The following is a 26994-nucleotide window of genomic DNA, read 5'->3' as shown; positions in this document are numbered from 1 at the left end:
TATGTAGGTTATATTCATTCTTTTAGATTGATTGGTTGCAAATCATTTACATATGTACATACTTTCTCTTCTTATTTTCTCATATGTTTTTTGGTTTCATTCTTTCATATGCAAGTGTAGGGATTGTAATCATGGGAATCTTCTTGTTTTCTCATACATTTTTTGGTTTCATTCTTTCATATGCAAGCGTAAGGATTGGTAATCATGGGGATCCAGCAAACAGTGACCAAAAGGACAGGAAGAAGCTGTCGTTGGATTTACAAACTACAACAATATAAGTCACAAGACACCCAACAGCTCTTAGATGATCTCGTTCATATTGCCAATCGGATGGTAGCCATGTGTCATGCACCGCGCATAAAATGTTGAAAGGTGCTACACTCTCCTTGATAATTTAAGAGAAAATAGAATAGAATCTCTCTAAAATACTACATGTAAATATCTTGTACATAATTCCAGAACTATCTAAATCCTAGCTTAAATGTGTGACATGTGTACATATCTAGAACATTATAGATGTTTGTGATATAAGCTAGGTTCTCTATATAAAAAGGTTTGTAACACATACAAAACATCTAACAATCTAAGAATACAAGCATTCTACATCCTCTAAAACTCTTTCAAGATCTCCTACTTTTTATAGTACTGTTCTAACTGCATATAGAGAACAGACAAACTGCATATAGAGATCGAACAAACAAAATGCATATCAAAAGAGAAAATACATAACTAAATAAAATGTGTCATAGAAGAAGATCAGAAAGAATGCAGATGCATTGTACCCCATCATTCTAAAGAACAAACAAAACTTACGTATAAAAAGTGAAGAGAAAGAATGTGTAAATGAATCTTATACCCAAATCGAATTGAATGGTGTCGATATTCTAATTGTAGAAAAACAAGAAAAAAGGAAGAAAAAAAGAAACCAAGTAGTTGAGCTTTTCGCCCACGATCTAAACGACGATGCACCAGTCCAAAACTCACAGCCCCAACTCTAATGAATATCTGGGCCATGAGGAAGACAAGAAAGATCAAGTCAAGGAAAAGAAATCCAAACAACCAGAGTTACAACAACCCCAAGAAGTCTTAAACGATCTCCTTGAAATTGCCAACCTGCTGGTGGCCATGGCCCGGGGTCCACCATCTCCGAATCCAGAAGACCCAAATCCACCCCAAGATGACCCTGCAATCGGCCACAATCTAGTCCAAGAAGAGCTTGCAATTGGCTAGAATTCAGTCCTGAATGAGCCTGCAGTCGGCCAACAAAACCAAAGCCTAGAAGTAGTAAAAGCCAAGAATTGGCAGTGGCTAAAGTCCAAGTTAACGATATTGAGCCGAGCCTAGAATTAGCACATGATGGACCAACGAGCCCAATATCCAAGACTCGCAGCCCCAGATCCAACTTGACGTTGACGAGACAGGGGCAACTAACTGAAGACCCGGCGGCAACATAGATTTGAAGCTTTTGTTTGGAAAAAGTGAATGAGCCAACAAGACCAAGGCCCAGAAGTAGCTGAAGGCCAAGAAATGGCAATGGCTGAAGTCCAAGTTAACAATATTGAGTGGGGTCCAGAATTAGCACATGATGGACCAGGAGCCCAAGAGCCAAACAATGAGGCACTGGTCCAAGAGTCACAGCCCATATACAACTTGATGTTGACGAGATGGGAGCAACTAACCGAAGAATCGATAACAACATAGTTTTGAAGCTTTTGTTTGGAAAAAGTGAATTGTAATTTTTCACATGGCTTTGAAAGTTTAGCAATTTGATTTTGACTTTTTTTGGAAAAAAAGAGAATTGTAATTTTGTACACGGTTTTGGAGCTGTTTGGGAATAATAAATTGTAATTTTGTGCTTGATTTTTTTTTTAAGTTAAAATTTTTTTTTTGGCTGAATTTTTTAGGTTAAAATTTTGTGCCGGTGCTAATCTGCTTTTACATCCAGTGTTATTGTTTATTTATTTATGTATTCTTGCAAAGTGATAGGATAGTATTTTATCATTATTTTTATTTGGCATAAAGTACGTGTAAAATGAAAATAGAGTTGGTCTCGGACCGAATATATATGGATAGCGAGTTCCAAAACCCAGTAGACTTAGGGTTTATGTGGAAGAAAACTCGCAAGAATCCATTGCAGACCCATGGCTCGGTTGAGCTCCGATCAGCTCTTGAACGACGACAACTCCGTTGGATGTCTCAAACTCAACCACAAAGCTCTCTCTGATGTACGACAAGTAGTTCTATTCCGTACTTCGTTCTCTCTGTTTCCCCCTCTCAAAGCTCTGAGTTTTTTGGATATGAATTGGCAGGTCTCGTGCTTGAGAGATTTCAAAAACTTGGAAAGGCTCGATCTCAGCTTCAACAAGCTTACTTCTCTCGAGGTACATTTCCGATCTCCAATTCTATTTTCTTTAAAAAAGTTTTGATTTTTATTTTTTATGTGCAAACATCAGATTATGAGGAATTTGTTTTATTATGTGATTGTGAAGTGAACGATGTATTTTGTGAATCAGGGTTTGAAGTCATGCATTAATTTGAAGTGGTTATCGGTTGCACAAAATAAATTAGAGAGCTTGAAAGGAATTGAATCACTTTCTAAGCTCACTGTAAGTATCCCCACACTGTTTGCTTTGTTACTGTTTCCTTTCTTTGAATATTTTTATAATTGCCTTGGAAGCTTGTAAACAACTTATATAGTTGTACACACGCAAGTTTAGCTGATTGTTCTTAGAATTACTGCTTTCTAACTTATGAAGGAACTCTACATCCTCTATGAATTTCAATCTGGGAATGTTTTGGCTAATTCTGTTGCCGGTCTCTTTTTTTTTTTTTTTTTTTTTTTTCCTGTTTGGCGTACCTCTGTATATAAATGTGTTAGTCACCATCTCATGACAAGTATAAATGTAATTTTAAATTGGCAGCATGTTGTTGTGGAAGTTTGAGTGTAATATTCTACTATATGCTTTGAACTATTTTTAAACCTTTTGCCGATTGGGCATTTGATGCGATTTGAATTGAAACAAGCAGGTAGCTTAATGCTGTTGTAGTGTCTCTTTTCTCAACAGTTCCCCTCCTTTTAAACTGTCCTGATTTCTCTTGTTTGGTTATAAAAGGAAATCGTCATTTTGCAGTGTCTAACTTTACAACTAGAGTGAAATTGCATTTCCCATGATTCTTCTCCTCCAATTTGTTCTCCTCCATTATACATGGGCTCTAATGCAGTAACTTCCTCTTCTGTTTTGGAAGTATTAATTTTGATGCGTCATTGTGCTCCCTCAATTTTCCTTGTCTCTTGCTTAAGTCAAATAATTGTATCTAGATAATGTTTATAAGTTCTAAATCTATTATCCCCTGTAATATATGGAATAGTCCCTAATGGCTTTACCTCTTTATTTGTTTAGTAATAGACTCCTCCTTACTAGTATATAAATGTTTTTTTAGATATCCTTTTAGATGAATTTGAACTTGCTGGTTGCTGCAAATTGTTTATTGAAACAAACAGCAATACAGCAATAGGTTTCATGACTACCTATTGAGCATGCATGATGGTTGCTCTGAGAAACTAGATTTCAATTGTGTCTAGTTACAACAATTATGAAATTACATCCCATTATGCATGTAAGAATAATATTATCATGTATCCAGGGTCCTAGCTCACAGGGTTTTTAATTCAAAAATGTATTTCTTAACGGTAATTTTCATATTATATGATTATTATCTAATACGTTTTTGAATGGAAGACCCATGTGTGCTGAGAGCATGGAAAGGATAATATCGATAGTAAACAATTAATTGTATATATAGTTCACTATCTGATAAAGTGTGACCTTGGCTTTTCCTTCTTTTGGGATGCATTGACATGCCTAGTTAATTCAGGGGACGCATAAGTGTTGGACATGGTTAGGGGCTTGGACATTTTGGAAGGTATTTCTATCAGTTAGGGCCTTGGGGATAGGGAAGGTAGTATGTTATGCCCCTAGCTCTAAGGTTATGAGTCTTCTTAGTAGCATAGGAAATGAAATAAGGTATTACTCATAACTTATCACTTAAGACATTAAAAAAGTAGGCATTTCATGTGCTCAGCTCCAAGTATGGAAGCAAATGTTGCTGATATTGGTGAAGTTGTTGGCTAAATTTCAGTAATTAGAGTTTCTGATAATGATATGAGGGTTATGATAACTTTCTCCTATGTGGCCTATTAATCAGCGACAGTTTCTATTACTGCTAATAATATCAGAATTAGCTGCAAATTCTATAAAAATGACAGATTTGCTGGAATTTCAATGATGTGTTGTCGAACTTTCTGTTGTTGCCGACAATATTTTAGAAGAGGCAGAGACAGAGAGGAGCTTTCTAATCTTTTAGAAACACTTTACTATGAACAATCAGACAAATTATAGTTTTTTCATTAGAGCTTTTAACTAGCACTAGAGCTTTTGGACGCTTAAGTAGCTCGTCTGTACTGATTGTTTGTAGGATAATGTCATTGACCAACCATTGAGCTAGAACCTGCAATACTATTTTCGTTATGCTGTCCATAAATTATTTGGTTATAATTTCTAGTTCATCCCTATATGGTGTCTTGTAGAAGAGGCAGAGACAGAGAGGAGCTTTCTAATCTTTTAGAAACACTTTATTATGAGCAATCAGACAAATTATAGTTTTTTCATTAGAGCTTTTAACTAGCACTAGAGCCTTTGGATGCTTAAGTAGCTCGTCTGTACTGATTGTTTGTAGGATAATGTCATTGACCAACCATTGAGCTAGAACCTGCAATACTATTTTTGTTATGCTGTCCATAAATTATTTGGTCATAATTTCTAGTTCATCCCTATATGGTGTCTTGTAGTTACCTTTTTCCCCCTCAATTTTTGTAATCAGGTGCTAAATGCAAGCAAGAATAAGCTTAAATCTATGGAGGAACTCAGGTCTATCACCAGCTTGCGTGCATTAGTTTTGAATGGTGAGCTGTGAAATGTATTCAATGCATTACTGCGAAGATTAATATATTGTGTTTTGACATGCTGGTATTAATTGTTTACATTTGCAGCTTTTTTTTCCCCCCTCATATTTTTTTTTATCCCCTTTCTGGTTTGCAGAAAATGAGATTAGTTCCATTTGCAAGCTTGATCGGATGAAAGATTTGAATACTCTTGGTATGAATTCTTAATTCAGACCTGCTTGTTGGGCAAGTTCCATTTTTGTCAGTGATTGGTATTTGTATATGATATAGTCAAGTACTTTGACCAAAAACTACAGTGTTGATTTTTATTAGAATTAATTCTACTTCATTTTAGACAGAGGATATAGTTCTCAAATAGAGAGCACAAAAATGAAAGCAAAATTAACATGTCTTGTGCAGGAAAAATCAGTTCAAGAATTTATGCAGGAACTTTAAATATGAACTAGAGAGATGTTTATACAAGTTTCTTTCTCAATATCTATAAAGTAGACATCTCTTCTTTCCTGCAAAACTTATGTGGTTCAACTCTTGTTCATGGAAGTCAAATTAGTGAAACTTTATTGTCTCACAAAAAAAAAAAAAAAAAAAAAAAAAAAGAAGAAGAAGAAGAAGAAGATAAAATCTAGGGAAGCTTTGAATTGCTTATGGGAGATTAAGATGTAATACTTTTTTTCCTGTGAAATCTCCTGCAGTTCTCTCCAAAAATCCTATTGGTGAAATTGGTGAATCTTTGGCAAAGGTTAAATCAATCACGAAGGTAAGCAATTCTCTGATTTTGATTGTTCTCGGCGGTAATTTCTTGCTAAGGTTGTTGAAAACTTTTTTGTTCCAGCTTTCTCTTTCTTATTGCCGCCTTCAGAGTATAAGCTCCTCACTCAAGTCCTGTATTGAATTGAAAGAACTCAGACTCTCTCACAATGAAATCAAGGTATGTTGTTGACTTTAACATCTAGAGAGCATTCTCTTATTGAAATTTCACCATTTGAAAATTGTTTTCATTCAATTAATGCTTCTTGTTGTTTTTGAAATTTACCTTTTTTTTTAGTTATTTGTTTTGCCTGGAGCATAGCTTTGCCCAAATTTTTAACTGTTTCATGTTTCTTTACTGTGCAGAGTCTCCCAGCTGAGTTGGCTCATAATAAAAATCTACTTAATTTGGATTTGGGAAGCAATGTGATCACACGGTGGTCAGATCTAAAGGTTAGAAAAATGGAGCTTAAATTTTGTTTATCTTAGAATATTATGGAAATAATATTTATACCTTAAAAGCCTGCTTACATTTTGAAATTGCAGGTCCTTAAATCATTGGTTAGTCTGAGAAATATTAATCTTCTAGGAAATCCTATTGTTGAAAATGACAAATACATGAAAAAGGTAGCAGTCAACAGTCATTACCATGCTTATTATGTTTATTATTTTTATCTTTATTTCAAACTTGCCATCTTTACTTGATTCTTACAGAGGACAATGTTACTGTAGGTTAGAACCATCTTATTAAACTTGCGGGTATTCAATGCCAGACCCATTGATAAATATTCAAAGATTGGAAAGCGTGATAGAGTTGAGCTAGAAACCGAAAAGGGAGATAATCTCGACAGTACTGATTTTGAAGTGAAGAAGCAACTGAAGCAGGAAAGGCAAAAAACAGCTAAGAATCTCTTAGAAAATGAATATCTGGGCCATGAGGAAGACAAGAACGATCAAGTCAAGGAAAAGAAATCTAAACATCATGAGCCAAATCAAGGTACAGTTGCCAATCTTGGGAACAATGTTTATTTGGAGAAGGAATCAAATGAGAGAAGTGGAAAAAAGAATGACAAGCTTCAGACAAGAGAATGATTGATACAGGACAAGGAGAATACCAACGTCAAAAAGAAACTAAAGGAAAAATCAAAGGTAAAACGAGGTGAACTTGATGTTCTTGATGATGGAGATGCTTCCATTGTAGAGCTTTTATCTGTGAGCAGCACAAAAGACACCGAACAAGGCACTATAGAGAGGATTACTATCAAGGATAGTCAAGTTTCAAAGTCAGGGGGTGGCATGGTGACTTTTCAGGCGAAGAGGAAGAAAGCTAAAACCATGGGTGCAGATTCCTTGCTACAATCATTCCCAGCTGTTGAAGTTGGAATGGGTGGGCCTTCAACTTGGGGTGATGAGTAATTATGGTGGGAAATGTTCTGATCATGTCAAATTCCGGATACTGAGTCCTCCATGGTTATGTTTCCTGCTCTTACTGGTTCAAGTTGTACCATAACTCGATTAGTTTCTGAAATCTGCAATCAGGACCTGCTTAATGTGGTTCTAATCGAATAGTTAATGGGCAAGATTTGTGTTGTTTTTCCATTTCATATAGCATTCGCTGGTTGGTATCGTCATTATTCATCCATGACTAAAACGAAATAGTTGGGTTTGACTTCAATATCTTGGCAACAACTGTGGAAATTCTGTACTTTAACAAGAAAACTACGAAAGCAAGTGGTTTAGGATTTTGTGTCGGACGAAGGGTGTTATTGACGGAGATGGAAACTTTATTCGTATCTGTATTTCATGGATCGTTTGTGATCTTCTTCATACCATATTTTTAAAGTCAATTGACCTTCGAATTGAAGGCGCAAAAAGCTATCGTTTGCTTTTGTTCTTAAATTATGTTCGGTGATTTAGTTTAAATTTATTTAAAAGTTAATTAGTTGCTAATTGACTTTGATAAAGTGTGTATGTGGAAAGAGGGAGCATTTGTTTCTTTAAACAATGTCCACATTGTGGATTTTGGTCAAAGTTAGTGCAGTGTGCACTTGTTAATTAAATATTCATACATTACAGCATGACTTCCTTTACTTGGAGTTTCTGGGAGATGATATAAACGTGTATCGACATATGTTTATTTATTTCAATTTTAGCATAACTAGGTCCGATTCCATTAAACTGATATAAAAAAATGTATTGTTTGCATTAAAATGATGAGAATTTTTGAACTTTTAACAATAATTAAAGTAGAAAATGTGTAATAGTTGAGAGAGTGTTATCTCGCTTTGTGGAAAGTTAAAACAAACTGGGATGTCAAAAAGGACACACCTTTGAGAATTAAGACACCCCAGTTGCAAAATATAGATTTTTTTTTAATACAGGGTTTTATTTATTATTTTTTCTCTTAAATGAATTTGAGAACTTTTCCAATCTCTCTGTGTGTGTGTGTATTGTTTGCGCACTAAATGATTAATTTCTCTCATTTTCCCTGAATAATTTAGTCTGAACGGTCCAAAAGAAAAGAAAAATTCAAGTCCAAAATTGACAAATTGATAAGATTTGTGTATATATATATATATATATATGCAGCATTTGGCACAGTTACTTTTTGTGGATGGTTGGTGGTTATCAGAAATGAGAAAGTTGAGAAATTTTAATTAGTGGGGCAAAGCATTTTAAGTGGCTTCAATCACTGCTACGAGGATATGGAGTAGATAAGACTGTGAACATGAGTTACGAGATAAATATCAACTATATTATATTATTTATTTATTTATATTTTGCTCGCTACCTTCCAACCTCATTTTTCATGAGCAATTGCAATTGAAATTTCAACAAAAACGTGAAAACGATGTCTAAATAATTGTATGCTTTGGTGAATCCTCCTTGTCTTTTTCTCTTTACCTTATAATAATAAATAACAACCAACTTTATACTTGGACTTGCCGCATAGACTTTGTAATTAAATTTTGCGTTCGTTCACCTTTTGGATATGAATACGGGAGCAACGCGCAAACAGTAGGACGTCGTATTTATTTATAGTTTCCACATATCTACATCAAGAAATAATTTTTTAAACAAGTTGTTCATTTTATTGGAGGTAACAACGAAGTGACGCTCAATTTTAATTTATTTTATTTGCTTTATATATCTTTTACATCATGTAGCCTATAACTTATGTAAAAAAAAAAAATAATAAAAAAAATAAAAAAATGAAAAATAAGTTGAAAATATAAACGATGTCACATCATCATTGCTTAATATGAATTTAACAACGTTACTTGAATCAAAACTCTATATTTACATATAGTTTTTAAAAATGTTTAACCAAATTAGTTTGATGTTACAATCTAACTTAAAAATCCCAAACTATACCTTCAAACCACGTGTACAAACTGAAACGAATGGTCCACTTAATTGGGTTGAATGTATGTTTTGTTTTGAGTCAAAATGTTTTTTTTTCCCCCTAATTCTAAAATTTAAGTTTATTAATAATTAAAGTATCAATAAAAAATTTAAAAAAAGTATGAATAATAAAACTAATGAAATTACAATACAAATAATAAAATCAAATATAAAACATAAAATTATGTAAACAGTAAACTATAAATAATTAATAATATATATATATATATATATGTGATGAGTTTGATTTATCGGGGAAAAAAAGTTATGATGAGTTTGGTTCGATTTAGTTTGATTATTTCATATATATATATATATATATATAACACAAAGTTGAATACTTTATTAGTCAAATAAAATAATTATAGGGTTCAAATCACAATTGAAATCGATCCCTCAAATTAAAGATTAGAAACCCCAGAGTAGGCATACCATGACAAGGTGAAACTTTAGTCAACGCGTGTAGAGTGGTGTCAGGTATTAAACACTGTTTGAGGGAGTAGTCTAATAATTAGTATAAGCTACTCATGTTTGAATATTTCGAACATCCAAGTCCGGACAACCAAAATTGACTAACTCGGACGTACCTAACACCAAAACTCTTCAATTTTTGTTCAACATCTCACTAAAAAATTCTATTAACTATTTAATATTCTAAATTAATAATGGATTAGACGATATTATTATCATTATTATTTGATAATATAATAGTCAAAAAAGAAAAAAAAATTGTGAAACCCAAATCGAATCGTAAAAATTTAGTATTAGATATTGTGTGAATGATGATAGAGATTTAATTCTTCGTAAAAATAAAAAAAAAATGCTTTTCTGATTTTTTTTTTTTTTGAAATACACTTTTGTGACTTTAATATATATTTCTTTTTAACTTTGAAGGGGAAAGATCTTATTTTAAACTTCCATTTGTTGAGAAAAACAGTGAACTTTGCAACTATATTGTCCTTGAAGAATTAACATTAATTATAATTCTAACTTATAGTACCTTCATCTCCATGAATACACTTTTTATATTTAATTTGAAAACAATAGGATCTATTTCTAGGTTGGTACATAGATTTCCCTCTTTACCACTTGCGTCCAAGTTATTTGACTATTTATTTGTTAGGATTCCATCTCCTTTAAAAAGAAAAATTATTTCCAAGCCTAATTGTTGGTGCTTAATTTCCTTAAAATTTAACTTCGAATCTGGATATATATTAACAATGTGATATTGGTCGACATTTTTGTTCCATACTTTATTGGTGTTGCTATCCACTTGCACCTTTATTAATGAAAATTGTTGGTTTTTCAATGCAAATAGATTTGAAAATTTTCTTTATTCTATTTGTATCGATATGCTATCAAAGGGTGTGGTTAGATAGCATCCGCGATGCTGTTCTTGAATCGGTTTGTGAGAATGATTTATAATCACATAATAATAAATTTTAAGAACCTATATTTTACGGTAAATAATAAAATATAAAGTAATTATTTAAGATGGTTATTATTTGAAATTGTGTGGAACCCCAACCCACATTCCTCTTCAAGCCCCACCAAAACAGAATAAAAGAAGAAGAAGAAGAAGAAAGAAACATATGTAGAGATTAGTTTTGGGTTTAAAGAAGTATAGAATTGAAAAAAATGGAAAATATGATACACTTGCGAGCAATTACAGATAAGGCGTGTATAAAATATATGTATATATTATATAAAAGGAGAAGGAAGAAGATCGAAGGAGATTTCGTAACGAAAAGTCCAACACAGGCTGCTGTTGACAGTTGACTTTTGACGTAGCTTTGGCCTCTCTTACTATAAAAAAGAAAAAACTCAAAACACCACCAACCCCTTGCTTCAATTTCACATTTGACTGCTACTACTACTACAATACACCACCATAAAAAACCAAAACCCAAACCAAAACCAAAACCAAAACCAAAACCAAGGCTCTCTCACCTACAACCGCTATGCCTTCTCCTCATCCAACAGATTCAACAGCAAACGTTGATGATGACGGTGCCATCTCCATCTCCGCCGTCCATCCCGACATCATCCAGGCCCACATCCTCACCCGTCTCGACGGCCCAACTCTTGCCTCCGCCGGCTGCGCTTCCTCCCACCTACACGCCCTCTCCACCCAGGACAAACTCTGGCGAGATATCTGCACCTCTACGTGGCCTTCCATAAACGACCCACGTGTCCAGCGCCTTATTTTCTCCTTTCCATCCGGTCACCGTTCCTTCTTCTCCGATTCTTTTCCGCTTCTGGACCCCAGCTCCTTCTGCCGATTCGGTCACGGCCGTCCGTTATCTTCCACTTCGGAACTGATTTCCGCCGTCGATATTTTCTATAAAGACAGTCTTATCTTCTCCAAGGTCCAAGAGATCGAGACGCTGTCCGGGTGGTTTCTCTGCTCGCCATTTCGGGTCGACCTCCTTGACCCGAAAGAGTCCGCCCCGACGCCGATACAACACGTGGCGGGAGAGGACGACGGGGCCTGGCTGAAGCACCTGGAGGAGAATTTGACACTGAGCTGGATCGTAATCGACCCGACCCGGAAAAGAGCGGCGAATCTATCGAGCCGGAAGGCGGTGTCGGTGCAGAGGCACTGGTTGACGGGAGACGTGCAGTTGAGGTACACGACGATCATGGCGAGGGGCCCCGGCAGGGACGATGATCACGTGGAGTGCGCGATGGTGGTGACGTGCGGAGGGAAGGAAGGAGGGAAGTTAGAGGTGAGGGAAGTGAGCCTGCAAGTGGAGGACATGGAAGGGAAGCATTTGAGCGGGAGGGACAGTTTGGGGATATTGGAGAGTGCCATCGAAGGAGGGAAGAGGAAGAAATTAGCTGGGAAAGGAAGGGAATTTGGAAAACAGAGGTACGAAGAGTATTTGGAGATGCAGAGACAGAGGAAAGAGAAGAAGGCGAGGAGGGAGAGAGCTCTGGACATGGCCTGCATTGTTTGTGGGATCTCCATGTTCGTGGGTTTCTGGACCTTCCTTGTGTTCAGATAGCTAAGATTTTCATTTTCATTTATTTAATTTTTTTTTATTTCTACACTCCGACACTTGGAGTTGGTTTTTAATTACTGTTATCGGAGGTATACGTGTAATACGGCCATATACAAATTTACTGATGACAATATATATATATATATATATAGAAATACATACAAAATATCTTTATTTTTTTTGGAAAATTAACAACATTTTCATTACTTCTTTGGTTTAATCATTTATATGGTTGGAGTTGGTTTTTACTGTTACGACGGTTATTCATGTAAGACGGCCATGTACGAATTTACTCTCAAAATATCTTTATTAATATCATTGACTCTTTGTAGTTTGTGCTATGGAGTACTCGTGTACATATAGCTGTGTATTATTTTACATTTTTTTTTTTTTATGAAACTGTGTATTATTTTACATTTTAGAATAATTATGTGGAGAGAATTATTACATCTGATTAAAGATTCTTTTATAATCTTATGTTTGAACATTGAATTCGGGCTATATATATACACATACATATAAAAAAAGTCCAAGGAGAAATGCACAAGTAGGAAAGTGGATGAACATAAGAGCTTAAGCAGATGAATTACTGTGGAAAAAAGAAAAGAAAGCTAATTTGACTGTTGAATTTGTCAAACTTTATAAAATATGCTTTTAAAAGAAAGATTCCAAATTCATCCTTATCCAACTTTATTTGTCAAGTACCAGTGTAATGGAAAAAGATATATAAAAAGAAAAAAAATAAAATAAATCTGATGGTAAAGGTAAAGGTTCACGGGGTTCGTTTGGAGGGAGTCTCTGAGTCAGTCAGTCTCTGCCTAGTCGATGTTCATAAATCACAAATACACTGACTCTTATCTGCATCTCCATCTCAATGGTTTTCTTTCTACCACAAACTCGTGATGCATACAACACAGAATATAAATGTAAAACAGAGTATGAAAAAGTGACCTCTTTTTCTTCTATTTCATTTCTTATAAATTACATTATTAATTAATCCCTCAATATATATATATATATATATATTTTTTTTTAAATCCGCTAGATCTAGCTGAAATTTCCAAATTATATATAAGCCCTGTTTTCACCTTAGTGTAGATAAGTTATTTTTTGGGTCTGTTATAGTACCTAAGATTTAGGAAAGGCTTATTGGTCAAGAAGAAGTTAACGAGCCAAAAGTATTAATTATTACCAAAAAAAAAAGAAAAAAAAAAAGAAAAAACGTAATATCTCATTTAGCCTCGTTGAAAACTCTCCTCTATGGGATGACTTTGATACCATTTTACAATATTAGTCATCGAGTCTCACCTTAATTGGTAGCTCAAATGTAACATTAATTTGAGGATCTATAACTTGTATGGGATTAAACCCACCGAAAACGATTTTAAGTGGGGCCCTTTCTGATCAAATTACCTGATAAAACTCGTGATCTACAAGGTCTCACAAAGGGAACAATACTAAAAGCCAACTATATGAGAAAATTACATATAGACACTTCGTGGGAACTTGTAACTTCTACTGCACAGCACCAATCATGATACTCGGCTTCAATATACCGAAATTGCATTATTTCATTTTATTCTTTCTTTTTTTTTTTTTTTTTTGGTTAGCTATTGTTTTTCATTTAATCAATTTATTATTTATTTATTTTTGTAGCTTGATATGTATTTGGAATTTTGTGATAAAGAATCATGCATCAATCAATTGTCTCGTGTCAATTTTATCAACAACTTGCCAACAAATTGACATACACCAAGATTACAAATAATACACAACAATAAAGAATATATGGAAGAGAATTTGGGCAGAAGAAAGACAATAAGAAAGTTGAGCATCTGAATATTATACATTAGATTTTACATGCACAATTAAAATAGGGAAAAAAAAAAAAAAAGAAGCTTCAAAAGTAGTCCTCAGTCCTTCCCTTGAATCCAATCTGCCCAAAAGTGAGGGTAATGAACAATCCCAAATGCCATGTAATCAACCACAACCTGTGTAATTAAAAAAAAAAAAAAAAGTATGATGCATTTTTTTTAGTGATAAGATGCTCTACTTAAATGGAATAAGAAAATTATTTCTGCGAGTTTTGCAACATTAAATTTCTCTTTAAACTTTATTGTTATAAAAATATTGCATATCTATGGTACATAACTTTTTTAAATTTTCATATATAAATTGATTATATGGAAGTATCTATATGAAAATGTAAGAGTTTTAATAAATTGATTATGGAATTGAAATGATAAACATTATTACAAAATACAATCTAAAAGAATCAGAGATATAAATTATAATCACAAAATTGTAAAAAAAAAAAAGAAGAAAAAATTAATAAAAAGAGATGGGTATAGGGTAACTGACCAAAACTGGGAGGTGAGAGCGGGAGGGGTGGGGAAGTGGGCCAGCTCTGCTCCAATGCTCTCAAAGAAGAGACCCGTCAAGCTCTTACCGTCGATCGCAGGTATGCTGGACGGTGCAAGCCATCCGATCAACCCAAATCCAATCACGTTGAAATCCCTCCTCAGCCAATCTCTTTCGAAACTGTTTTTAATCAATCACCGTCAACGTCATCATTAACCCATTAAAAAATAAATAAACAAACCAACGGCTCTGATTATCTTTATTTTTTTTTTTTTTTTTTAAAAGCAGCTAGCTCAGTCGGAGTCAGTGATTCCTTAATCCTTACCATGTAACTTTTCCTCCTGATGCCCGGGCTTGCCTCAAAGGGTTCCTAACAGCAACGCTGGGCTTCAAAAATCCTGTTTATTTTTCAAATAAATTAGTTTATTATATTGATAGTATGCATTTAAATGGAAGATAGTTTTAAAAAAAAAAATTGATATGGTATATCAAAGAGAAATAGACGATGGATAAATTGTAGAAGCCATCTTTTTATTACATTATAAATATGTTTTGTTTTTGGTAAATATATATAAATTAAAAAGATTGAAGAGAAAATATAGAAAGCGAACAAGTACCTGAAGAGAGGGATGTCCTCTTGGGTGAGGAGAGGGAGGAAGTGGAGAGGCCTAGCACGGTTGTTGATGCGGTCGCAATGGTTGTTGCCATTTTTTTTTTTTTTTTTCTTTTTTGGTTTGATTATTTTCTCTGCTGCCCTGCTAATTCACAAATATGCAAAGTGGAATGTAATGGTGGAGGAGGAGTTGGTGTTTTGTTTTGTGAGATTGTGATTGGACATCATTTTTGTGTTGGAAAGATTAGATGGAAATTGTATGGATTTTATCTTCTACAATCAACTTCTGCCACCTGGGATTTGCCTGGATAAAGTGGGGTCCTCTATTCTATTCATCTTCGGAATCCTGATGCCCACAATATCTTGGACTTTGGGTTTATTGTGATGGAATTATGGGCTTTTTTGTTTGAATGATTCTTCAATTGGGCTTTCGATAAAGGTGCTTACTCGATGGATTTCATAAACCTCGATGGCAATGCTTCCTTTAGTCCTCTTCTTCACTTAAAATTTTCAAAAACTTTTTAGTTCACATTGTACTTTTTTTTTTTTTTTTCTTGAAGAAATAATGTACTCTCATCTCTTGATAGACTAGTCTCTCTGTACTACTAACAAATATAGATGATTGTGTAGAATAAGAACTTCTCATGAACTTTCCAAAATGGACAAATATATATATATATATATATATATATATATATATTATTTGTCATTATTTATGATTTTGATTAATTGAATTCATATGTCATTTTATAATTTAAATGGTAAAATTAGGATGGTTGCCATCAAAACTGATACGAATTTTCTATGAAAGCTTTTAATGTAAACAATAGTTGTGCTGGTAAGCATCATCACTTTTAACAAATAGCAAAATTAGAAAAATTTTATATATAATCTAACACAATGTCACTTGTTTTCTTTCTTCCCCATTTTTAATTTGTATTCTGCAAACTTAGATTGAATTTAAGGCTTTAGGCCCCAAATCTTAGTAAGAACCATGGACCACCTTCATATACATATATGTCATGAGTATTAATTGAATGTGAAATTAATAGTCCAAAAATTGTATGTATATTTATTTGAATGAATTGGTGGAGACAGGTTCATGGAGGGTCTGAGAGTGAGAGCTAAAGAGCATATGAGGGTGCAGATGGTGGGTCCTAGTGTTGGCAATTTGTGGGTGTTCCTATGTCCTCATAACTTCCAAATACAGCCATGAAAATCCAAACCCAATCCCCAACATAGAGCCGTTAGTGGGGTACCACCTTCTGCCCTCTCTCCCTTCAACTTTTTTCTTTATGAGAGTTTCTGAATATATGTATTAAGTACTGGCAGCGGTTCAATGCTTCCCAATTATTTGCATGTACTTCATTCACCCTTTTTTGTTTTTTGTTTTTTGTTTTTTATATATATTTTTTATTTTTATAAAATTACACCGATATATCCTTGAACAATAATTAAAAAAACTATTAATTATTCTTTTAATTATAACCACCCTATCATGCACTAAAAATAATTAATCACCCACGTGATTGGACAAGACCTCCCTAAGGACATTTAGAGTAGAATTGCCAAGGTCCTTTGAACAAATCTTCTAAGATTGTCCAAGACCTCAAATATATAGTTATCAAAGGAATAAGTAAGTTATTGAATTCACAATTAAAACACTTGGTCTACATTTCGGTTTACAGGTAATTTTTCTCCTATTGAAATTTTGTGCGCAATGCAGAGTTGAATTTATTGATTTTTGGATCCGAAGGTAAATACTCCACTTAGTTCCTCGTTAGATATGTTTTTCTCGAATTCTTACCGAATTTTAGCATTTTTTATTTATTTATTTACTTTTTTAATATTAAAACTCTTGCGTTGTTATCCATTATTGACTTAAAAAGCACATTAGAAAGTTTACAGTAATTTGATTGTTAGATATTTTTTAAACCATTCTTTGTTGTAGCTCAATAATAGCAGAATATCGGTCTTTTGCAAACCTTCCAAAAGTTATGCAACAAAAAAAAACTAAAATCCATATTAGATTTAAACCAATGTACCTCCCTAAAATCTATCTTGATAGGCTAACTGGGGGCCAAGGATTCCTACAAATACAAAAAGAAAAAGACCAAAGAAATTATGGCATATTAGTACATCCTTGGTCAAAGTCTTTCCATACCCACACTGAGTATGTTTGAAAGAAAGGAGCAATTAATCCCATAGAGATATCTTTTGATTATTAAGGAAGATATCTGGTAAGAAATATTAGTGCAAATTTCATTCAATCTGTTTATTTTTTTTAGCAATATATGTACTAAATTTACTTTCTTTTGTATTGCCAAAAAAAAAAAAAAAAAACAAAAAAAGAAGAAGAAGTGAAACTTTCTTTCCTTAAGATTATAGGAGAAAGACACATAAAAATTTTGAATCATTTAGCATTTATAAATAAACCATATAATATAAAAAAAGTTGACACAATATTTAATCTCTTATTGATGATGATGATGAAGATGCAAAGGCAGTGGAGGTGGTCATTGATTGAAGCAAAACAACATAATTTCCAGCTTAAGATTACAAGGACGCAGACAAAAACAAATACTCGGAACCTAGTCAAGATTCTGTCACACATGCACGTCTCTGATTGATTGAGCCTCTCCCACGTGGCCGCCATGTCATCCAATTGTTCCTTTTCGTAATTTTAAAATATTATTTTAGTTTTAAATATTAATCGAAATCTGTCCATCTCTCTCTCTCTCTCTCTCTCTCTCTCTCTCCTCCCAACAATCACTCTCCGTCATCTCCTTTTCCTTTTCCCTCTTCAAGATTTCCAAAAACAAAAGCTTTTCTCTTCCAATCACCAACTCACTTTCCATTTTTTGACAGTTTTCCCACTTTCTAATGTTCCTTCTTCATCCTCTTTAGGACTTCTCAAATTCCACGAATCTTTGATTCTTTCGCTTTTCTTTTGCCTTTGCTAAATTCAAGGCTAGCTATACACAAAACCATGTTCATCATCATCACCATTTGTACTTCCATCAACTTTTCTCAACTCCTTCTCTCTCTCCTCCTCCCAAACCTTTCAAATCTTTGAGATCTCCTAGTCCTGTTCAGAATTCAAGATTGAAGATTTCATTTTTGGTTTCTGGGTACTTCTTCCTTTTTTTTTTTTTTTTTTTTTTTAATACCAAAACAATGTCCGGGCTAAACCACCACTACCACCACCACAATTTGGAGAGAAAATGCAAGATCAGGAAACGGGGTTGCTCTTCTTCTTCATCATCTTCCTTGGTCCGTAAATACAGATTCAAACGGGCAATTCTGGTGGGGAAGAGAGGAGGGTCGAGCACTCCAGTGCCCAGTTGGGAGACAACCGCTAGATCGCTTTCTGGGACAATGCAGAGCACTGAGTTGAAGCAGAATTCCACTTCCATGGTGGATAATAGTAAAGGGAAGGAAGTTTCAGTTTCGGCAAGGAAGCTTGGAGCTACTCTATGGGGGATCAATCAGGTTCCTTCGAAGAAGAAAGATATGGAGCCAAAACAAGTGAGAAGGGGTGGTGAAAGGTCTGCCAAAGTGCCTTCCCGATCGGCTTCTTTGCCTCATCATTTGTCAGATCCATCCTATACTCCTTTTTCTGAGGTCCGTTTTCTTTCTTAACCTCATCATTTAGAAATTTTGACTCTACAGCGGGGACTGCTTCTACCTAATGCACTGCAGGGTACATGCCATTTGTACAGGAAAATACTACTTGTGATGAAAATCTTTCATTTTTCTATATTTTCTGCCATATGTAAATATATATACGTATGTGTATGTATGTATGTATGGATGTATATTCATGTCACTTGTTTTTGCATTGGATTTTGACAGTGGCTTGGTGGGAGTGATGAGTTTTGAGTTGTCCTATGAGTCATAGAAATCTTAAATTGAGCTGTGTGAATGTGAATGCTTTTCGTTTATCCATGTGGGGTAGTTTTGTTCATGCTGTATAGTTTAAGGGCTTACCTGCAAAATGAATAAAAGTTGAAGTCCAGGAGCTTGCTTATTTTAAGTTATCTTGTGTGAAATTTTGCAGAGGTTGCAGAGGAAAGAGAGATTTGGTGGTGGTAGCCACCATAGAAAAATGTCGACCACATCTAATAAGCTTCAGCTGACTGATTGTTTTGTGGGAGGCTTGGATTCTCTTAGCACAGCCAGTTTTATGGAGGTAAACCAAGAAAAATTGAATTACTATACTTCTGCTCTTTTCAATTTTTTTTTTCTTTTTTGTTGTCCCTGTGTGAAAGGAGACTACAATAATGTGAAAATGACAAGTTGGCAAATAATTCTTCCACATGATTGTTCATATCTTTTTAAACATTAGAATAAGTTTTCTGTAGTGTCGTATCTAATTATTTATTGAAAAGAGTAGGAAGTTTGACCACGAATCTTATTTTTATTTTTCTTCTATTTTTATAATTTTTTTAAAAGCATAAAGTAGGTTTTAGTTCATGCCAAATGCTAAGTGTTTGTAGGGTATATGTCAGTCTATTTGGAATTCAATTTTTTGATGGTTCTAAGTTGTTATCTTACACCGAGTATGAACAACACGTACTGCAAAAAATGCAGTTGGAAGAAAATTCACGAGGCAAAAAATGCATACTTGGAGTAACGTCTCGTTTGAAGGAGGTTAATAATGGCCTTACTACATCAAAGGAGCTTCTTAAAATATTGAATCATGTGTTTTGTCTTGAGGAGCAGCGTTCCTTAAGCATATCCTTAGTCTCTGCCCTGCGAGTTGAGCTTGATCGTGCTTGCATCCAGATTGGTAATTTGATTCGAGAGCAGCAGTCTAATCGCAATGACATTGAGCACCTTTTGAAGCATTTTGCAGAAGAAAAGGCAGCTTGGAAAAGAAAGGAGCGAGAGAGGATTCTTGATGCTATATCGTGCATAGCAGAAGAACTCGGAGTGGAGAAGAAGCTAAGAAGACAAACTGAGAGATTGAACAAGAAGCTTGGGAAAGAATTGGCAGATACAAAGGCAGTCCTCTCAAAGAAAACAAAAGAGGTCGAGAGGGAGAAAAGGGCAAAGGAGATATTGGAGCAGATTTGCGAAGAATTAGCCAGAAGTATTGGGGAAGACAGAGCCCAAGTGGAAGAGCTGAAGAGAGAATCAGCAAAAGTTCGTGTAGAGGTCGAAAAGGAGAGGGAAATGCTTCAGCTAGCTGATGTGTTGCGGGAGGAGAGAGTCCATATGAAGCTCTCTGAAGCAAAATATCATTTTGAGGAGAAAAATGCAGCTGTCGAACAGATGAGAAATGAGTTGGAGGCCTATTTAAGGTCCAAAATAGGAGAAGATTGTGATGGCTCTCCTAAGTTTGAAAAAATCAAGGAACTTGAGGCTTACTTGAAGAAAATCAATTTTGGGTCATCTCAAAGGCCAGAGAGAAGAGATGTAGTTGAGCTTGCACATAGAGAGGAGCACGAGGGAGACGATTCAGGTGAAAGTGATCTTCATTCCATTGAATTAAACATGGACAACAACGATATGAGCTACAAGTGGAGTTATGCCTGTGGAAATGATGAAGATGATTCAAAAAGGATTTCAGTTGATAAAGAATTTGCAGGGAGGAAGTCTCTTTCTGAGAAAATCCAATGGGGAAGCATTTGCTTAAACAAAAGTTCCAATAACATTGATTTGGACTTCGATGCTGAAACATCTGATCTGGTTTCACAAGCTCAAGCACAAGGGCATGAAGATGAAGAAGTGAAGAGATATAGATCTGCGAAGGATCTAGCAGAACAAATATTATCTGGAACAGAGATAGTATCACTCCCTAGCTTTACGAGTCCAACCCAGCAATGGAGTTTTGCACTGCCTTTGAAGGACCATGACTAAAATGCAAACAAAATTTTAGATTCAGGGGAATTACTTGAAGATCAAGCTAGTAGAAAGGAGAGAATGCAGGGTTGGAGTGGTTGTTTGCATGTTTTTGAAAAATGTCAGAATTTTGCTACTTGCTTGTTTGCTGCATCATAATTCAAGTGTAAATATAATCTTGTAAAAGTATAAGTATTGGTCGAGTATAATTATGTATGGAAAGCCTGCTAGCTCTCATTAGGCATCCAGCAGGCATACATGTTCTTTCTGTGATGTTTTTACCAGTATCCATTTACAAAAATGAATGCAGACATAAAGCATGAAAAAATATATATATATATATATGAAGATGCCAGAGTTTCTAGGCCAATTTGAATACAGTCCAATTAAATTTCACGAACTGAATGGTGCTGGAATGCAAACACCTGGTGGTTTGTTTAAGAATACATGTAAACATATTGCTAAAAAAAGGAGACATCAAGCTAGGAGGGTAATTGGGCCTAGCTGAATATTAAGATTTCTCAAAGCAAGACTTTTGAAAAAACTTGGGTGTCCTATGGATATGATGCCGGAAATAGACCGATTTTGGCCAAGAAACTGGCAATTTCATTACTAAATTTATAAGAGTATTGTTTGGTTATAATTATATAGCAAACTATATTGTTCATAAGAAAGGAGACAATGGTGAGCAATGCTATTACATTAGGTGAGACAGTATTCCAATTCAATGTTGAAGAATTGCCATAATCAATTCCCTCCACCCAATCCCTTTTGGTTATCATTTTCTAAAAAGCACCAAGTCTTCTTTCAAGAAGTTACATGATAGGTGAAACACTTTGATGACTCTGTTTTCTTTTATAAATCTTGCTGCTAAGGACGCTTAAAGTTAAACTGCCAACCAAAGTTTTGAGTAGTGTTTCAATCAAATGTTCAGGTACAAAATGAATTAGTTCAAATAATATATATATATATACATATATTTGGTAATGATAATTCAAATAATTTAAGTGGTAAATAATATTTCCCTCAATCTACAACTAAGTATTTTCTGTACTAATATATACGTCAACTCGGGCCAAACTCTTCCAATTCTTGAAACCTTCTTAGTTTAACCAAATTTAGTGATCAATTCTGGCTACAATTAATGTCCAATGCTCCAACCTTGTGGATTTTCAAATCAAGAAATTATTTTATAACCTATTGGTAGTTACAAAAGTGTTGCATATCTTTATTTGTGTGGCATTCTTTAAGACATTGGAAGGAACGGAAAAATTAGCCTTCCATTCTTTAAGATTTTGGAGAGGAATTGGAGAAATTAGCCTTTCTCATAACAATTTAATTATGTGGGGCAATTCCAATATACTTGGAATATTTTCACTTCTCGCTTTATTTGAATTTATCAAATAATGTAAGTGCACTGAAACATCAGGGGAATCACAAAGCTTTGTCGATAAGTCAGACAAGTACAAAGTTGATCTTCACAAGAAGTATAAACTACCATGTGTTAAATTAAAGTTAATTTTAGTAAAAAAAAAAAAAAAAAGATTAAAGATGATTTAATTTGTCAGCTGCTTGTGGACTTGTTTAGTAGGTTCTGATGCCGCTTTTAGTGTTTCTTTCTCAGTTAAGTAAAAGTTCAAGAAGAAAATCAATTATGTGTTTCTTCCTTTTTTTTTATTTTTTTATTTTTTTATTTTTAAAAAGGCTGAGAACGTATATCTGTTTCTTGTAAGCTTGAAATCTACTTTTTATATTCAATTCAAAGATAATGAATTATAGACATATTTCGGCATATGCCCCATATCCCACTGACCATCTTCACCATATTCTGAACGCCAATTTCGTTAATATATCGCTGGTCTTATTAAAGTTGCAAATAACCGAAAGATCCCCTAGTGTGTTATGATTCCTATGCTGTCCATTTTGATTATGAGTCAAGGATTTGGGCTCATCTTCATCTACTTATTGTGTTTGGAGGATGATGCTTTAAACAAATAATTGTTTTATATTAACATATAATAAATAATAGTAAATTTTATAAAATTAATTTATATTTTCTCCAAATGGATGAGCTCTCCGGCATGAGTTATAGAATTTTTGGGACAGTTTTCATGTAATCCTTCCTCCCTGTGTTTTTACCTTATTAATCTCGTTATTAGTAGTAGTAGTTGTTGTAGGAAATAATAATAATAATGAAACGGATAAGCTTTATTTGTTTGCATTTAAGGCTCAAGTAATGGAAGAGTGAAAGCCCTCATGGAATTTTTCATTCCTGAAATGCGTCTCTTCAATTCTGTGAGTGGCCAGGCATTACTTGTGGCCCAAGGCACAAGAGAGTCACAGTCTTCAACTTCCATCCATACAACCACAAAGGTAAGTTATCTCCCCCCATTGGAAATTTTACTTTTGTCAGGATATTAAGCCTCCCTAACAATAGTGTCACTCACCATATCCCCTCAGAAATCCATTGTTTGTTTAGAAAGCCATTGTTTGTTTCGACTGTGAAAATTAGATCTAACTACCAACTACCTTAGCAGCAAAATGCCACGCAACATCTTGAGCTGTTCTATCCGTGAGGACCTAAGGCTATCTGGTAATCGTATTAGTGGTAAACTTCCCAAAGATATAGGCTCCTTGTCCAAGCTTGAAATACTTCGCTTGGTGTCCAACAATTTAGTTGGATATATTCCAACTTCTTTGGGAAATCTTTCTTTTGTCAGGTGGTCAAGTTTAGCAGATAATTGATTGTACGGAGGCATTTGAAATAGCTTTGGAAGGTTGTAAAGTTTGAAGGCTCTATGGATTAGACTAAATTATAACATCTCTTGTATTTCCTACTTCAATATACAATTTCTCTTCTACTAGAATACTTCATGTGCAGATAATCAACTTCGAGGAAGCCTACCTCCTGACTCTCCCAAACCTGGAAAAATTTCACTCTCTCAAACCTGGAAAAATTTCACATTCTGCCAAACCTGGAAAAGTTTTACTTCTCTATAAATCAGTTTGATGAACCAATTCCCCAAACTATTTCCAATGCTTCAAACCTTGTATCATTTCAAATCAGATTCAATAAGTTTAAAGGGAAAGCACCTAGTTTAGCAAATATTGTAAATGTGGAAATGTGTACAGCTATAGATCCTGGTATTGGAGACGTTTTCAGGGAAGAGGCAGCTGCTATCATGTTTAGAGAAGGTTTGAATCTACGTAACTTTGCTTTAATGGGTCTTTCTACAGGTGTGGATAAAAGTTTAGATGCAAACTTGTTCAAAGAGAATACAAAAGTAGCAGTAATACTAGTTACAACAGGAAAAGGGCTCAAAATCAAGGCTTTCATGAATGCTTGGTTTGTTTCGTCCAAAAAAAATGAATGCTTGATTTGTATTCATATAGAAACTGCTTGCTCTGCTGAAATGCAAAGAGAGCAAATGATTATCGCTGAGGTGGTTGCTCAATTTTGTTATATAAAGAACAGACTAGCAGGAATATAGATTCAACCACAGGGTGCATTCAGTACTGTCACCGCAATAACACATAGTTCTTTTTTTTTTTTTTTTTTTTAATAAATAAATTTTAGTATTTTGTAAGGACAGAGCATCCTGTTTTCCAGGAAAACCCCATGCTTCTTTGGAAGGTCTTGGAATTGGCCGTCCACAACAGAAAAATACAGATTTTACTAGTTTCACAACGACTGTATTTATATTAACACTTGTAAATCTACTTCTGTTTTCATATTTATAAATATTTGTTTACATAAATTCACTTATGATCGATCATAAGTAATAATCAAGTGGTCATTAAGACTATAGAAATGAAGAGAATTCGAATCCAAATAGTATGTACAACCATTTACATTTAGACTTGAATGCTAAGCAATTTTCCCCTCCGCATTAAGAATTATTGATTGCAATGCAATTTAAAGCTTATTTATACAGGATGATAAAACATCACCATACATTTGACAACAATCCCCTGCCTAGTGAAGTGTTACATTTAACCAACTGAACTTCCAATTGCTACAACTACAACATCTACTAAAAGCCTTCTGTTTTTGGAAATGACAGCGTAAAGTTACTGGGTTAAGTTGGGGTGGTCCCTTGCATTCAAAACCGAACTCTTTCTAAAAGAGACAGAGGGACAGTAAGAAAACTATAGAAGTTTATCTTTGTTAAAAGCAGAGCAGTTGAAAACCCATTCCAAAATCTAAAATTGAATTTTTATGAAATAGAAATCTTCATCTTGCGACATACTCGTAAAATTGAACTATTTCAATTTCAGCAGCTTAAAACGCATTCCAGCCTTAATGAATTTTGACATATAAAGCAAAAATGGAATGTCAATAAAACCATGCGAGTAATTAGCTGCTAAAACCAGAGTGGATCCCATATGTCCAATCAACATGAAGAGCTGCATGGTGATACATGTTTCCTGCTATTTCTGAAAGTTCGTAATAATTGTTTCTATTGTTCTTAACTACAACTTTCTAGTCATGAGAAAGTTTCTGTTTTGGAGAAACCTCTGCTTCCCACTCTCCCTCAAACATTCCCTCTCTTTCTAGTTTCTATCAAAAGAGAAAAAATAAATGAATTAATTAAATTCTAAAGAAACTTTGATCATGCGGCTGTATTGGTTTTTTTAAGACAATGAAAAATGTCATGCTTATTTTATACATTTGCATTTCAAATAAAAGATGGACATGATGGCCTAGAAGCTTCTCCTTTTATTCTCCATTCAGTTTATTATGTATCCCTTAAATAATAAACGCTTATTGAGTGTATATTGAATCATGATATTAATGTTGAAACATGTGAATCATGCATGTATGTGCCGTTATGACTCTCATAATTTTCTTAAACAATTTATTTATTTATATTTTTTATTAGGTTGCTATAAATTCTATTCTAAAAGGAAGGGGGCTTGTTTCAAACTCTGAAACCTCATGACGTGGATATGAGGTGCATACTACACCTCACTTTGACTTCTTAAATCAAATTTAAATCAGTCTCAAATTTTCTGCAGTTATATGACTCACATCTTTGATTGTTGAGGTTTCCTTATAGTTACAGTGGAAATTAACTACCAAACAAAAAAGTAATGAATTTCCAGAGTTATAATCAGCTTTTTCCACATGTTTGTCCATGTCAAAGGTTAATTCTTCCATTTTTTTCCTTTCTATCGTAAAAAACATGTCATATAAGGTTGTCTCAAAGATTCAAGCAAAAATTAATGTACCTAATTGGCAAAACTATTTTAGTCATATGTCATTAACTTATAAATCAGTCTGCAACCTCATGGTGTGGATACGAGGGGCATACGACACCTCACTTTGACTTCTTAAATCAAATTTAAATCAGTCTCAAATATTCTGCACTTATATGACTCACATCTTTGATTGTTAAGGTTTCCTTATAGTTACAGTGTGAATTACCAAACAAAAGAGTTAACGAATTTCCAGCGTTATAATCAGCTTTTTCCACACATCTGTCCATGTCAAAGGTTAATTTTTCCATTTTTTTTTCTTTCTACCGTAAAAGACAAGTCATAAGATCGTCTCAAAGATTCAAGCAAAAATTAATAATGTACCTAATTGGCAAAACTATTTTAGTCATAAGTCATTAAATTATAAACTGAATAAAAGTTAATGAGTTATTCAATAGGTTTTGTTTTTGTATAATGGTGTTAATAGTGGATGATTATTGTGAGAAAAACACTCTGAGTGTGATAGTGGTTCTAAACATTAATCCTAGTGAACAACCAAGCATAAACATAATTAATAAATAAATATATAAATAATTCTAGTACTGAACAATGAGCAGAGTTTATGAAAATGTGACTCAAATTTTTGAGCCCACCTGTTAACTATGACTTGTTTGTCAACATATGACATATATTTCCAATTTTCCACCTATTGTATTCTAATTCGTCTCACTGTGGCACCTATCTTTTATTTCAAAGTCAATCAATAAAGATGAGGCATGTTAATTTTGACAAATATGCGATTTCCCACTTACAATCATCTTCATGACTACAAGTTTGAGCTGAGCACCATTATT

The 26994-nt window shown here is 34.2% G+C and overlaps 4 protein-coding genes across 4 annotated transcripts; 3 read left to right on the top strand and 1 right to left on the bottom strand.

Moving 5' to 3' along the window:
• Nucleotides 1-1779: 1779 nt before the first annotated feature.
• On the top strand, nucleotides 1780-7309 carry LOC107410143 (uncharacterized). The gene is given in 10 exon segments (XM_016017551.4): nucleotides 1780-2225; nucleotides 2310-2381; nucleotides 2514-2606; nucleotides 4882-4963; nucleotides 5100-5156; nucleotides 5656-5720; nucleotides 5796-5891; nucleotides 6077-6163; nucleotides 6257-6337; nucleotides 6443-7309. Coding segments are annotated over 10 exon segments (1401 nt in total). The 5' UTR covers nucleotides 1780-2141; the 3' UTR covers nucleotides 7127-7309.
• A 3522-nt stretch (nucleotides 7310-10831) lies between these two features.
• LOC107409673 (F-box protein At2g27310) lies at nucleotides 10832-12326 on the top strand. Its single transcript, XM_016017104.4, has one exon. It carries the CDS (start codon nucleotides 11077-11079, stop codon nucleotides 12121-12123), a length of 1047 nt encoding a protein of 348 aa, XP_015872590.2. The 5' UTR covers nucleotides 10832-11076; the 3' UTR covers nucleotides 12124-12326.
• A 1490-nt stretch (nucleotides 12327-13816) lies between these two features.
• Nucleotides 13817-15294, bottom strand: LOC107409753 (photosystem I subunit O). Its single transcript, XM_025070694.3, has 4 exons — nucleotides 15099-15294; nucleotides 14807-14879; nucleotides 14482-14661; nucleotides 13817-14111 (listed from the first exon to the last, which is right to left on the bottom strand). Exons 1-4 carry the CDS (start codon nucleotides 15187-15189, stop codon nucleotides 14021-14023), a joined length of 435 nt encoding a protein of 144 aa, XP_024926462.1. The 5' UTR covers nucleotides 15190-15294; the 3' UTR covers nucleotides 13817-14020.
• A 2549-nt stretch (nucleotides 15295-17843) lies between these two features.
• On the top strand, nucleotides 17844-21285 carry LOC107409453 (uncharacterized). The gene is made up of 3 exons (XM_016016891.4): nucleotides 17844-18718; nucleotides 19155-19286; nucleotides 19688-21285. The coding sequence occupies exons 1-3, from the start codon at nucleotides 18272-18274 to the stop codon at nucleotides 20957-20959; spliced, it is 1851 nt and encodes a 616-aa protein (XP_015872377.1). The 5' UTR covers nucleotides 17844-18271; the 3' UTR covers nucleotides 20960-21285.
• The last annotated feature ends 5709 nt before the right edge of the window (nucleotides 21286-26994 follow it).

Source organism: Ziziphus jujuba, chromosome 10 (assembly GCF_031755915.1).
Source record: "Ziziphus jujuba cultivar Dongzao chromosome 10, ASM3175591v1".
Taxonomy (NCBI): Eukaryota; Viridiplantae; Streptophyta; class Magnoliopsida; order Rosales; family Rhamnaceae; genus Ziziphus; species Ziziphus jujuba.
This window is presented reverse-complemented; position numbering and strand designations above follow the sequence as displayed.

Excerpts from the sequence above, each read along its gene's own strand:
- LOC107409673 (XM_016017104.4), top strand. The coding sequence starts at position 11,077 with ATGCCTTCTCCTCATCCAACAGATTCAACAGCAAACGTTGATGATGAC.
- LOC107409753 (XM_025070694.3), bottom strand. The coding sequence starts at position 15,189 with ATGGCAACAACCATTGCGACCGCATCAACAACCGTGCTAGGCCTCTCC. Across the intron at positions 14,880-15,098 it reads GAGGACATCCCTCTCTTCAG|GATTTTTGAAGCCCAGCGTT; the intron begins GTACTTGTTCGC and ends AAAAATAAACAG. Across the intron at positions 14,662-14,806 it reads TCAGGAGGAAAAGTTACATG|TTTCGAAAGAGATTGGCTGA; the intron begins GTAAGGATTAAG and ends GATTAAAAACAG.
- LOC107409453 (XM_016016891.4), top strand. The coding sequence starts at position 18,272 with ATGTCCGGGCTAAACCACCACTACCACCACCACAATTTGGAGAGAAAA. Across the intron at positions 18,719-19,154 it reads CCTATACTCCTTTTTCTGAG|AGGTTGCAGAGGAAAGAGAG; the intron begins GTCCGTTTTCTT and ends GAAATTTTGCAG. Across the intron at positions 19,287-19,687 it reads GCACAGCCAGTTTTATGGAG|TTGGAAGAAAATTCACGAGG; the intron begins GTAAACCAAGAA and ends CAAAAAATGCAG.